The sequence below is a fragment of the Lissotriton helveticus genome, chromosome 3_2, assembly GCF_964261635.1.
Source record: "Lissotriton helveticus chromosome 3_2, aLisHel1.1, whole genome shotgun sequence".
In the NCBI taxonomy this organism is placed as follows: Eukaryota; Metazoa; Chordata; class Amphibia; order Caudata; family Salamandridae; genus Lissotriton; species Lissotriton helveticus.
Genome location: NC_136062.1, coordinates 140,338,227 through 140,353,087, shown reverse-complemented (window position 1 = coordinate 140,353,087; position 14,861 = coordinate 140,338,227). Strand labels below are relative to the sequence as shown.

The following is a 14,861-nucleotide window of genomic DNA, read 5'->3' as shown; positions in this document are numbered from 1 at the left end:
AGAAATGTGAGGAAAATGTGTTTTTTTTGTCAATTTCTTAGCTTTGTAAGGGATTCTGGGTAACAGAACCTGGTGGTAGGCAGTGGAGTCACCCCATCCTGAATTTCCCTGGATGTCTACTTTTCAAAAATGTATAGGGTTGCAAGGTTTCCCTAGGTGCCGGCAGAGCCAGGGTTCAAAAACAAAAGGTAGTCTCTTTGCCCAAAAAGGGCAGGATTTCACTGCGAAATTGAGGTGCGACCACGTTGCGTTTTGCGCTGTTTCCTGTCGCAGGCACTAGGCAGACCCAGGCAAGTGAGGTACCATTTTTTTCGGGAGACCCGGAGGAACGCTGGGTGGGTGGAAATTTGTTGATCCACGCAGATACCAGAACTTTCCACCACTGAAAGGTGAGGAAAATGCGGTTTTTTTGTCAATTTCTTAGCTTTGCAAGGGATTCTGGGTAACAGAACCTGGTGGTAGGCAGTCGAGTCACCCCATCCTGAATTCCCCTGGGTGTCTACTTTTCAAAAATGTATAGGTTTGCTAGGTTTCCCTAGGTGCCTGCGGAGCTAGGGTTCAAAAACAAAAGGTAGTCTCTTTGCCCAAAAAGGGCAGGATTTCACTGCGAAATTGAGGTGCGACCACGTTGCGTTTTACACTGTTTCCTGTCGCAGGCACTATGCAGACCCAGGCAAGTGAGGTACCATGTTTTTCGGGAAACGAGGGGGAACACTGGGTGGGTGGAATTTTGTTGATCCACGCAGATTCCAGAACTTTCCACCACTGAAATGTGAGGAAAATGCGTTTTTTTTGTCAATTTCCTAGCTTTGCAAGGGATTCTGGGTAACAGAACCTGATGGTAGGCAGTCGAGTCACCCCATCCTGAATTCCCCTGGGTGTCTAGTTTTCAAAAATGTATAGGTTTGCTAGGTTTCCCTCGGTGCCGGCAGAGCTGGGGTTCAAAAACAAAAGGTAGTCTCTTTGCCCAAAAAGGGCAGGATTTCACTGCGAAATTGACGTGCGACCACGTTGCGTTTTGCGCTGTTTCCTGTCGCAGGCACTAGGCAGACCCAGGCAAGTGAGGTACCATTTCTTTCGGGAGACCCAGGGGAACGCTGGGTGGGTGGAAATGTGTTGATCCACGCAGATTCAAGAACTTTCCTCCACAGAAATGTGAGGAAAATGCGTTTTTGTTGTCAATTTCTTAGCTTTGTAAGGGATTCTGGGTAACAGAACCTGGTGGTAGGCAGTCGAGTCACCCCATCCTGAATTTTCCTGGGTGTATACTTTTCAAAAATGTATAGGGTTGCAAGGTTTCCCTAGGTGCCGGCAGAGCTAGGGTTCAAAAACAAAAGGTAGTCTCTTTGCCCAAAAAGGGCAGGAATTCACTGGGAAAGTGAGGTGGAACCACGTTGCGTTTTGCGCTGTTTCCTGTCGCAGGCACTAGGCAGACCCCTGCAAGTGAGGTACCATTTTTTTCGGGAGACGTGGGGGAACGCTGGGTGAGTGGAAATTTGTTTATCCACGCAGATTCCAGAACTTTCCACCACAGAAATGTGAGGAAAATGCGTTTTGTTTGTCAATTTCTTAGCTTTGCATGGGATTCTGGGTAACAGAACCTGGTGGTAGGCAGTCGAGTCACCCCATCCTGAATTCCCCTGGGTGTCTACTTTTCAAAAATGTATAGGTTTGCAAGGTTTCCCTAGGTGCCGGCAGAGCTAGAGTTCAAAAACAAAAGGTAGTCTCTTTCCCCAAAAAGGGCATGATTTTACTGTGAAATTGAGGTGCGACTACGTTGCGTTTTGCTCTGTTTCCTGATGCAGGCACTAGGCAGACCCAGGCAAGTGAGGTACCATTTTTTTGGGAGACCCAGGGGAACGCTGGGTTGGTGGAAATTTGTTGATCCACGCAGATTCCAGAACTTCCCACCACAGAAATGTGAGGAAAATGCGTTTTTTGTCAATTTTTTAGCTTTGCAAGGGATTCTTGGTAACATAACCTGGTGGTAGGCAGTCGAGTCACCCCATCCTGAATTCCCCTGGGTGTCTACTTTTAAAAAATGTATAGGTTTGCTAGGTTTCCCTAGGTGCCGGCAGAGCTAGCGTGCAAAAACTACAGCTAGGCACTTTGCCATAAAAGGGTCAATTTGTTACTGCAAAATTGAGGTGTGACCACGTTGCATTTTGCGCCGTTTCCTGTCGCAGGCACAAGGCCGACCCACACAAGTGAGGTACCGTTTTTAACGGGAGACTTAGGGTAATTCAGATTTGTAAATCAACTGTTATTACCAATTGAGTTTTCATGCATTTCTCCCTACCCAATGAAAGACTTTGTGTAAAAAAAAAAATCTTTTTAAAAAATGACCAATAGTTCTCATGCTAGTATGAGTAGTCCCAATTTTGAAAATGTGCAATTATATACTGTTTCTAAACTCTATAATTTGTACCCAATTCAGAAATACATAGGTGTCTTTCATACAGATTTTTCCATGTATACATTTTCCAAGACAAAGTGCTCTATAACCAGTAAATAAAAAAATGCCATTGCAAGTTGCTGCTCAGTTTTTGGATCTAGGTTCGTCGGGTTCTTGGTGAAACTACAAGTCCTATATATCCCCACAACCAAGAAGGTCTAACGGATGTAACGGTATATTGCTTTCCAAGAGCTGTCCAAATTACAAAAAGTTATAGGTGAAAACGTTGAGACAAAAGGCTGTTTTTTTCAACAAATGTTCAATTATTCCAATATTTAACTGTTAGTTTCTATAAAGAAACCTTCATGGATTTAGACAAATGACCCCTTTCTGAATTCAGAATTTTCTCTACTTTTCGAAAATGTATAGCTTTCTAGGATCCATTATTGCTTTCAAACTCATTTCTACCATTAACTTGAAGGAGGTTGAAAGCCCTAAAAATAGCAAAAATAGGCTATGTCCCAGAAAAATGCCAAAACTGTGTGAAAAATGTTGGTTCTCTGACAAAAGACTGTCATTTCTGAGAAAATGGAGATTTCAGCCCCATAAAACCTTTTTTGATAACATTTTCAGGGAAAAACCCAGCGGCTTTCATTTGCAGCCCGTTTTTCCCATTTTTCTGAAAAAAAACAAAAATTTCACTATATTTTGGTTAATTTCTGGGACCCCTCCAAGGGAATCTACAAACCCTGGGCACCTTTAGAATCCACATGATGTTGGAAGAAAAGGACGCAAATTTAGCGTGGATACCTTATGTGGTCAAAAAGTTACAGGGGCCTAAGCGCGCACTACCCCAAATCGCCAAAAAAAGGCTTAGCACAGGAGGGGAAAAGGCCTAGCAGCAAAGGGGTTAAAACATTTGATAAGTAGTTGGCTGTGTTTATGTTCTACTCTGGAGTGTGCTTGACTGGGATTACATTTAGCAAGTTATCCGCAGCTACCCCTCTCTTCGGCGCCCTCTCCTTCCTTGTTAAGGTGACCAGGTGTTGCACCCAACAAATCAAAGATGATGTAACCGCAAGTGCCCCCCCCCAAGAGGGGATCAAGAAAGTATCAGGCAGCAGGGATAAGGTCGATATGGATGGCAAGTTTGAAAAATTTCTGGCTGCCATAGACACCTCTGGCGAATGTTTGGAGGGTAAAATTGACTCACTCTCCATGGATCTGGGCCTTATCCAGAAGGACTCCTAGAAACCTTTTCAGAGGGTCCATGCTCTTTAGGGTACTGTGTAATACCTGACCCCTGCTGCCTAATCTGCGGACCATTGCACCACAACTCTAAAGGCACAAACAGTGCGTGGTGGTCCACCTAATGACAAGGGGGGTCTTACTGTTGGCTTACTTGAAAGATTGGCTGCAGGTGGTGGTGGCCCCGCAGTCCTTTTACAAATTCTATGCCTTGGAACATACGCATATAGTGCTGGTGCAAATGCCTCTGTCTAGTGCCCCACCACGTCTGGTAGTGGCACACCTCTTGCATTTTCGAGTTAGGGATCACCACCTGCAGCAGGCACGTGCACAAGTACCCTTCGAGTGGACAATGCTAAGGTGTCCCTATAACCTGACTTCATCCTCCAAGTTCAGACACAAAGGACATCATTCCTTGTGATGAAGAACAAGCTGCTCGACATGGGTCAGCTTTACTCCTTGCTTTTCCCCGCTCAACTGCGAGTTCAGCCTGAGGAAAAAGAACATTTCTTCACTGACCTGTGTGCGGCCTAGGAAAGGTTTGAGTGCTTACTTGAAAGATTGGCTGCAGGAGGTGGTGGCCCCGGAGTCCTTTTACAAATTCTATGCCTTGGAACATGCGCATAAAGTGCTGGTGCAAATGCCTCTGTCTAGTGCCCCACCACGTCTGGTAGTGGCACACCTCTTGCATTTTCGAGTTAGGGATCACCTCCGGCAGCAGGCACGTGCACAAGTACCCTTCGAGTGGACAATACTAAGGTGTCCCTATAACCTGACTTCATCCTCCAAGTTCAGACACAGAGGACATCATTCCTTGTGATGAAGAACAAGCTGCTCGACCTGGGTCTGCTTTACTCCTTGCTTTTCCCCGCTCAACTGCGAGTTCAGGCTGAGGAAAAAGAACATTTCTTCGCTGACCGGTGTGCGGCCTAGGAATGGTTTGAGCTCTTCGACAAGGACACGGTGTGCCCTGAGGTGCCAGAGCTGCAGTGGGCTCTGCGCCCATGATGAAAACGATCCCGGTGCAGGGGAACATCTCAACCCACTATATCACACTTGGCACTGGAACAAACTAAGCCAATTGAGATCACTGCATCTACAGGGGCCAGCTCCTCTCAACATCCATCTCTGGAAAATCACATCTCTACCTACGACTCAGAGGACTCCTTTACCCCAGGACTCGAAATCACCCTATTGAGGGTCACTCTGTGGTCAGTAGATGATCTTGTCTGAGGCAGTTTTTTCTGGTGTTGTATTACCATCTCGCCTAGTTTTCCCCTCCCCCTTTTCTTTGTTCCTGCTTTGGTTGGCAGTATGGCTGTATGGCTCTATTCTCCTATGTTCATTCCTGATTTGGGTGGGTTTGGGAGGAGCCAGAGGGGGGGCATGCGGGATCTGTCCTCTAAAATGTGCTTCACTACCTGTATGCTTGTCTGTCCTCCTTAAGCTGGCAGCTCCTTCCCTATTTGTAACCTTGCGCTACGGACCTAGTTGGCCCTTTGGCTCCTTGGTGGGTCCTGCGGGGTGTGTTGTTTGGACAGGATGGATGAATGTCTCAGTCCTAGGGGGTGTCGGGATTTTTCTATATAAAACCATTTTTTTTAGTTTTTTGGCAGCAGAATGTATATGGCTGTGAATTGTATGTGCTTGGCATAGTGAGTTGCAACCAGCATTTGTGGGATGGATATATGTTGATGACCTATATTCCTCCCCTTCTGGCCTGATACCAATGACAGCCCAGGTTGAAATACTCAGGTGGAATCAGCAGGGCCTCTTCGCCCCTTCTAAGCAGTACAACGTCTTAGCTTTGCTGAAATATAGAGGGGTACACATTGTGTTCTTGTAGGAGTACCATCTTACGGAGTCTGAGGGTCGGGTCCTCCGGGAGCGTTTGCAGGGCCAACTTTACGCAGCCACTTACGCTGTTTTTTCACGAGGCGCTCTTATTTCTTATATTAATTAAGAGTGCTAATATAATTATTTTACTGAACGTTAGTCTGGCCACTCTGTAGCAGTAAAATACAGTTGAAAGGGCTACTCTTAGGAAAATTGCATCGGTTGAGTCAGCTGAAGTTGCAAATATTCACCTGGTTTCAATAATGGAGGCGTGAACCACAAATTACAGGCAATGTGTTTTTCCATCACCCCCTCGCATTCTTTACCCTCATATATCTATATGCCACATTTCACACTGTTGGTGCCCAATGGCGTACAGTACCTTAGGACAGGATTTGGCCATTGGCTCTGAAATGATCTCTACAAAGCCTATGCATGTCTAACTTTAAATGATGCAGATATCAAAGTTGATACTAGGATGTATGTAATCTAACATACCTGTGACTCACATATGAGTCAATGTTAGTTATCACCTTTCACTTTAGCCTCCCTTTTCTTGAGATACCCTAGCCACAAGTGTTCGCACATCAAACAATGGCAGATACCACTCAAGCAATCATTTATTCCTATGTCTAAACTTGGGGGTGGGGGGAGTCAAATAAATGGCAAGGCTGACATTCTTTGACTTTCCTTACCAGATCACTTTAACTTTTGAGAGCCAATTAATTTGGGTCCATGCAATAGAAGTTGTTATTTCAAGAATTAGTTACGACATAGTTTAACACCTGGGGGCAGATTTACAATAACTGGCGCATCCCAAGGGATGCGCCAGTTATTGTGCGCCGCAGCTCCGCCACCCATGGTGCGCCGCATTTACAATGTGGCGCACCATGGGGCAAAAACGGCCCAGATGCATGACGCATTTGTGCCGTAAAGGCGGCGCATTGCTGGAGTTGCGTCGCAAGCGCAACGCAGCTCCAGCCTTCAAGCAGGTGCAGGGTTTTGACGCAGCATTGGCCTAAAAGTGCCTGCGTGAAATCTTGTAGATTTCACGCAGGCACTTTTGCGAGGCGCACCTGCCCCGGAACGCCCACCCTGCGGCCGGAACGACCACATGTGGCACAGGGCTTTACAACGTGACGCATCTGCCTAGATGCGTCACATTGTAAATGGGTCGCTGGATGTGCCACATTTACGCTGCCGTTGCGTCATGCAACGGCGGCGTAAATGTGGCGCAAGTCCGACATAAATCTGCCCCCTGATTTATAAAGGTATGATTATGGAATGGTCTGAGAATATTCAATAAGAGAGGGTCAGTCACACACTGTGCCATCTAATCCATCTTTGAATATATCTTTTACACAAATGCTTTCAACAACAGCAGTTGTGTACAAGAAGGAAACTATGCTTTTAGGTTTTCAAAGGCACCCAAAGAACATGGGCTATGGACAGATCGTGTAGGTCCTTCTTTATCAGATTATACATATACGCTTCTCAAAATCTTCCTGACTTAGCATCTTTGGATATATTAGCTAGATGTAAGTCTGAGCTCCTAAAGAAATTCTAAAGATACATACATTTATTTTACAATTTCTTCGCAGACATTTCAGCCAAAATCCGCTGTACACCATCGTTCACTGTGAGTAAAGCTGGCCATCTGCATATCACGGGAATCTAGTTGCTATTCATATGTACCACAGAAGCAGCTGTAATAAAGTTTGCCTCCTTCTCGGAACTCTATACAGCTGTTAACTTTTGTTCAGTTCCAGATGTACTTGATGAGAATGTCATAAAGACCACAAGTGACTACCAGTGTGTATGCCAATATCCCACAAAATGAGCTTTGCTATTGAAGTACGTCGAGCAAGAAATGTAATTGAGATAGAGAATTGGCATGTTAGTCTTCTACCTAAATTAGCCAATATATAGTGGTGATTTAGACCTATGGTCATTGTACTTAAACATGATATAATTGAAACCATGAATTCTGCCGTTCTGTACCTGATCAACTGTTTAGTCGTTTTGAACTCTTACTCAGACAAATAATCACTTCTCTTTAAATCATTGTGTTGTTGATCTACACTGAGTAATACTCCATCGTGTATTATTAGTTTTTTTTACTGTTTTGCTGGAAATTTCTGAACATATATCCTTCATGAAATTACTTGTTTGAAGATAATGTTTATACGTTCTCCATGTTCTCATGGTTTATTGGTGAGCTAATTATTGTGCTTTCTATTGTTTACTCACATCGTTACAGCATTTATGCAATAAGCCACCCCATTCATAATTCTACCAGATTTTGCGTTTTACAATACATTATGTTCCAGCATCAGAGGTAACTTGTATAATTCTATGTCAGCATGCACTATTTACCCATACAACAGCAGGTGAGTGCTGTGTGATTGTGTGAGGAAGTGATGTCAGTGTTCTGTGATTATAAAAGTGGGTGTAAAGGTGTATAATCAATAACATTTGACATTTCTACAAATACTTCAAATTGATATTTGACTATTCCTTGTGTTTACACACGCAGACCTTTCGGACGTAGGAAGTAATATTTTATGTGGCCATGTTGTTTCTCCTAGTAAAACCCTAGTACACGTAGTGTAGAATGTTCTATAAAGTACTTCCAGGCACAACCAAATAAAGTTAGAATGTTGTAGTATTGAAACTATACTACGATATGGCAGAATGCAGTTACCTCCTAAATGACCCTGACAATCTAGACCTTATTTCCAAAGTTTATTACCAGTGATGATAACAAGGCTTTCCCGCCCTGCCACCACATGTACAGTAGGGAGAAGTGATTTTCCTAACATTTGCATGTGCTGCACTGTGCTTGTTAGTGATAATCTTATTTTGATTCAGATATCAGTAAGAAAAAATCATTACAATTGGTACTGAATGAACATGGTCTGACAATTAATAGCTACTTAAACTGCAGCTGTATGTTTGAATTCTTTGGAAATGGTTAAACATGTTTCGTTTCTTGTTATTGTTGTTAAATACATATATGATCAAAATGCATACATACCTTTCTGTGTTCAATGGATGGCTGAGGGACAACGAGCTGAAATCCAAACAGCAAAATGGAGCCCAGCAATCTGAAATAAATGGAAGTATTCAATAAACGATGTACATTTGCTCATTGGAGGTTTGTATTTTCGACGGATATTGATTTCAGGCGCCAGGCTCTAGGCTCTTAGCGCATTTTTATAATACCACCCTGACATTCTTTCTGCAGCCAGGCGTGGCATGCCTGCTGAATACCTGCACTTCTGGCCGGCGCTTGAGGTCATATTCCTACTCTGGAATTTCAATACAGAACAAACATGGTGTGCAATGAAAGCGCCTTCCTGAACTGTGCACAACTGTGATATGTTATAAATATGACGATATTACCCCCTTAGCGCTGTAACACCGTGCTACCTCATCTACCACCCACAATCTCATTCGCTTTGAACGAATTCAAGGTGCTTACTTTTTTTAATGATTACCTAGAACAAATTAGGTATATTATGATTTGTAACTATTTTTTATTTAATTGAGAGATGGAATAACATTATTAAGAAAAAGGCGAATCACTGCTGGCTCATTCGTTTTCAACTTATTACAAGAAATGGCCTCTTCTCGTGTCTATCCAAATGAAGTGTCGTGCACTCTGATTGGGCATTGCACCATGTTGGGAATAAGGGGCTAAACCGTGCAAGCACAGGTTACATCTATTTTCCGGTTCAAAGCACTGCCTTTGTCAGTCTGTGGGTGATTGCCAAGACGCTGGCTGTGAATGAAGACATTTCTACTACCAACAAGTGGTTTAACTGTGATATTCGGGTTCAAAGGCTTCAGGAGGTCATTTTAAGTTGGGTGGACCCACATCAGGTTAGTAGAGGCTGGGGCCTCTGACCCTGCGGAAGGACAGCGCTGCAAATTTACAGATCACCACTTAGCAATATTCACCGGGACTATAACTATAGAAGTGAAGAGCAAGCACTTTTTGCCAGAGTAGATTAGAAAAGGCATTATTTCTGTGTCTGAAAGGCCACGAGGGCACAGATAGTTTACATCCCTCTAGGACGGGCGAGGTCAAGCGCATAATAGCCCATCTTGAAGAAGAACCCGCGATATTTATAGTGAGACCTATTCCATGTTGTTCATTGTACAATTGGTTGTACGGCCGAGGAGTGATCACAGGTTAAGTGTATGTACTGCCATGTATTTCAGCATTACTGACAACGTCAAAGGAGAAATGTGCCTGCTGGTATTAAAGGTGGTAACTGCATTCCCATCGCCCTTGCCTCCACGTGGCACCTTCTCTGCACCCTAATATATCTAATCCATCAAAATACTTCCTAATGTGGCTGTTCCTTAACACAACATGGGGTGTCAAGTTCCTTTGGTAAGTAAAGCAAAGCTTTAAGAACGGTTTAGAAATATTCCTCAAATATCTGACACTCTTGTGGCACACGGATGCCTTTGTAAAATGAACTGTACACTTTCATTGTATAGTCCAGCTAAACACAGTAGATAATCAAGAGGTGCCAGCCAACATCATTCACTATCAGATGGAGTGGCATAGTAAAGTACCCACTGCCTGTCAAGCAGTCGTTTGCCAAAATGTACTACATGTGGTTATAAATAACGTAAATATCACAATGTATTGATGGCAATATGAACACATTATTTAAAAAAAATCCTTTTACTTTATTATTTATTAGGTTTTGCAGATTAGGCACACTGTAAAAGAAATTAGGATTTACTGATTTATGATCTTGTAAATACAATTACGAGATTTATAGACACTTGGAATACGTATTTTGCACATTGCTATATTGCATATCCCTCAGTTGATACCCACAGTTTGAAAGTAGGTGAAAGCAATTTGATAAATGTGCGTAGTTTCACAACCCATTTCACCCATTGGCGTTCAACATTTTTACAAGGTTAGAGTGAGATAATATTCATGCAGAATGTCACCTATGTGCCCTGTGTTCTGAAATTACGTCTATATGAAGTATTTACTTTGCCAGCGCGCTCGTGCAAACTCAGACATTTCACTATAGGCAAAGAAGGTAAACATTTTGTACTTCAGCCGGCTCCATCCAAGGTGTAGTAAATATGCTTTGCCTGCTAGCAGTTCCACTTTCCTGTTGTAGTGTGACCAGTCAGTGGGAATATATGACGTTACAACGCAAACAATTACAATGCATGCTTTTACAACGCATGCCATTACAACTCATTTCTAAAAACTGCCAATACAACGCATTCAATTACAACGCATACCATTACAACGCATATCATTACAATGCATAATACTTTTTGGGCAAAGTAGGGTAAGTGTTGGATAGTGTGGGGTAAAAATTACTAATCCCACTCCAGTGAGTGCAACAGTAGGGTAAGGTTGGATAGTGTAGGGGTAAAAATTACTATTACCACTCCAGTGAGTGCAACAGTAGGGAAGTTGTTGGATAGTCTAGGGGTAAAAATTACTATTCCCACTCCAAAGAGTGCAACAGTAGGGAAGTTGTTGGATAGTCTAGGGGTAAAAATTACTATTCCCATCTACCCCAAAACCCATGCCCACGTAAAACAAAAAAATCTCCATTACTTACCTTATAATGCGTTGTAATGGCATGCGTTGTAATGGTATGCATTGTAATGGCATGCATTGTGGTGACATGTGTTGTAATGGCATGTGTTGCAATGGCATGCGATGTAAAGGCAGTTGAGTTGTACCAGTTGCGTTGTAAAAGTAGTGCAATGTAATGACTGCGTTGTAATGGATGTTTCCCGTCAACATCCTGCAGCAGGGAATCATGAGCCCACATCAGCTCCACCGGGAAAAGTTATGATGTGCTGGGTACGTGCAGGAGACAATGTGGGGGAGCAGCACATGGTGCATTTGTGAGCAAAGATAGTAGTTTGGTGTTTTTCAAAAATGAGTGTGTAAATATGCAAGGTTGCTAGATTCTAAATGACTGAGAACCCCCAATAGTAGGTCTGGGCCTCTTCAAATGTTGGCAGCTAACAAGGCTTGCAGATGCAACAGCGGCAACAGCACTTCACTTAACGTCCACCATCAAGAAAATAGACACATTTTGCCAACAAGATCTCCCCAGTGGTGACTCAGTTGGAACAAGCAGTCTCAGGGATATCTAGACTCTTCAAATATGAGTCTTACCATCACATGCAGCTCACCTATTCTTTTAACTTTCTTTGGAATAGAAAAGGTTAAAGATTGTAACTTGGCCAGTCTGGGAGGAAAATACAAAAACTCAGAAACTGCATGATACCATTCCCAGAGCTTGACTTGTAGATTACTAAGCCTCTGCCTGTAAGGTTGTTATTAGTATGGAGCAGAAATCACTGGTCTTAGTGCCAAGAATTCTCAGCAACTAGTATTGAGAGACCCACAGCAGAAGAGACTGAGGTAAGCTGCTTGTGCTACAGAACTCCGGGTCACTGACTGCCAAATCCTGTTTGCTTTAAAAAGCTCTGCATCCTGCCACAAAGGGCTACTTTAAGTCTACTTTAAGGAAATTAGCCCTCTTACTGGTGAGGAGGTATGCTAAAGATGCCTTCTCTGAGAAAGTGCCTCATTTTGCATGGTCACCACCATTTGTTTGTGGACCGATACTGCTGTTTTTTTTACTATGCCTCCCAAAACATGTAGAATTGGCTAACAGCTAATTGGCTTACTTAACTTTCCTATATGTCCACAGAACATGGTGTCCAAAATACCCCTACGGCCTAGAAAGTTAAATGTCACCTATATATTACATCAGTACTGTGCCTTCTACTAGTGTGACCAGGCAAACGGGACTCCAGGCCTGCTACAGCAGCCTGCTAGCTGCAGTTTAAAACTGCAACGTGGCCTGAAAAAAAACTGTTTTGACAGGAGAAAACCATAATTTCAAATATAAATAAGTAGGTTCCCTATGTAGGTCTTGTAGCCCGCAAAGCAGGGTGCTTGGTATTTAAAAGGAGGAAATATACAAATGTAAATTAATGTCCTTACATTGACTAGCAGCTAAAAGCTATTGCCACTGTAGCAAGGCTGGCTCTTCTATGGGGAAACAGTGTAATGCTCTTTTACATTTAATAATTCTATCTGCAGTTAGGAATCAACTAGAAATGTAATTCTTTGATTTCTTGAAATATTTAATATTGGCTCAATTCACTGGTGAAATTCGATTATTAATAAGTAGAAAGGAAAATGTATAGTTATAAAGTTACCATTACCCTGGCTAAAGCCTCCCGAGACGCCACAGACTATATTGCATTAATCTCCAGCTACTGGTCTTTGAATGCTGAAGCCCTGAATGAGCTGTGAAAACTGCTCCTGGAGCAGAGATAAATGCCTGGGTATGGGGAGGTGTGTCTATTCCTCTGGTAGTTTAAGGATTTGAGCAGGCATTAGTAATTTGATTAACTTTGAAGGGTATTCCTTGTCATAAGTAGATGTAACATGACACCTGCACAGGCCCCTTCTATGTTCTCCCAGGCAGTGATGGAGCTGCCTGAAGTACTGGTTTAAAGTGATCGCAGAGAAGGGGTGCTCATTTTCCTTGCCACACCTCTGGAGTGGGCACATAAGCCCTGCACAAGGGGCCAAGAGTTTTACCATCTTTGACCTAGGCAGAGAAGGGTATTCTGGGATTGTTTACAGTACAACACAAAGGAACTGCTGCAATAGTGGGTAGGGGTACCTCAACCCACAAGCTAGTGCCAGGACTTAATGTGGCAATTCCTGGCACCTTCCGCAGAACACTCAGTACCTCTGGAAGAATAGAAGACGAACTGCACATGCTGTTTAAGATTTGAGAGGAGACCTGAAGGGCTGTGCCTGCTCCCACTTGTATCATGACAAAGTGAACTCTAAGGGTCAGTTGCTGACATCCTGTTAAGCTACAGTGCCACAACAAGCTGCAAGGCCCCCTTTTGCTGAAGAGCCCAATTGGTCAGTTCCAACCAGACCTGCACTGGGCTCTCCTGCTGGCTTCTGCCGTAGGGAGTCTTGACCCAACCAAGTGCTGTTTTTGAGGCCCTGGGATGCTAGGTTGTGTCAAAGTAACATCCTGAAAAACCTGGAACTTGAAAGCTTTTAGAATCCAACAGCCTCCGATGGATGGGGACAAACCTATTCAGACCAAGGTTGATTGCCACAGGGCTGACGGTTCAGTTTTCTCCAACTAGGAGCTTTTCTGCAGTAGCAAATTTGTTTCAGTGGGTCATCACGGAAAATGTTTTTAACCTCATAGAGTCCTCTTTGGCTACAGTCTGCAGGCTCCCCCAATTGGAGGAATCTGAGCTCCAAAAAAGTGACTACGTCTGAACATAAAAAATTTGTCCGGATAAAGGCACCCTAAGTATTCAACAGAAAGCAGTTCTTCCGTGGGCACGCATTTTTAAATTTCCCAATCTGAGCTTTTCCCACCTAAAACAAGGGCTTGACCAGGACCTCGCCCAATTTTGATGTTATTTGTTTTAGCAAGGCTTTATTACAAATATTTTAAGACAATCAATTTTATTACACATTGTAATCTGTGAAAGTATAAAATATACATTTGATTATAATTATTGGGGAAGTTATGACAAAGACAAGTGGTCCGCTCTTTTTATGTATAGGTCTATGCTATAGTTGTTCATGTGGTGCTGACCCCTTGATAGAGCCAATAGGCCCACTTTTTATATTTTGGCATTTTAATCCTTTTACGAAGTCACTATGTCAGTCTTACTTAAAATTGAATGTATGACGTTACAACGCATGCTTTTACCACGCATGCTGTTACAACGCAGGTTTTACTACGCATACCATTACAACGCATTACACATGGGGGTGCTGGATAGTGAATAGTTTAATTTACTATTCCAACTCCAGTCCCCGTGGACACTAGGGAAGGTGTTGGATAGTAAATTAAACTTATTCCCTATCCTAGAGCGCCCCCCAGTGTAATGCGTTGTAATGGTATGCGTAGTAAAACCTGCGCTGTAACAGCACTGCGATGTAATTGTTGCGTTGTAATGGTTGTAAACCCTTAAAATTGCATCTTTAATATTGTCACATCACAAAGGTTGGGCTCCAGCAGGGGGTAAACACAGGGCCTAACCCAACTTCACTCTGCACATGACTAAAGGCAATGCCCTGCTGTATTAGGGCACCCAACATCATACAGCACACAGCTATGAGCAACTTACTTTACATTAAAAAAACATAGAAACGCACTGAAAAAAGCAAAGGTTAAAGTGACGTTCTAGTTATGAATTGTAATAATATCTAAATTTGAAAAATCTTAGAAATTCACTCAAAAAAATGAAGGTTAAAGATGTGATAGGTGGAATTTCAAATAAAACATACTGTTTTAGATTAACCCAACCA

The 14,861-nt window shown here is 42.9% G+C and overlaps 1 protein-coding gene across 1 annotated transcript in view; it reads right to left on the bottom strand.

Moving 5' to 3' along the window:
• Window positions 1-14,861, bottom strand: part of THSD4 (thrombospondin type 1 domain containing 4) — a 2,493,250-nt gene that overhangs the window by 2,126,100 nt on the left and 352,289 nt on the right. Inside the window, exon 3 of the mRNA XM_078684935.1 lies at window positions 8,517-8,586. Within this exon, the coding sequence (XP_078541061.1) occupies window positions 8,517-8,586 (70 nt within the window). The remainder of the gene's footprint in view (window positions 1-8,516; window positions 8,587-14,861) is intronic.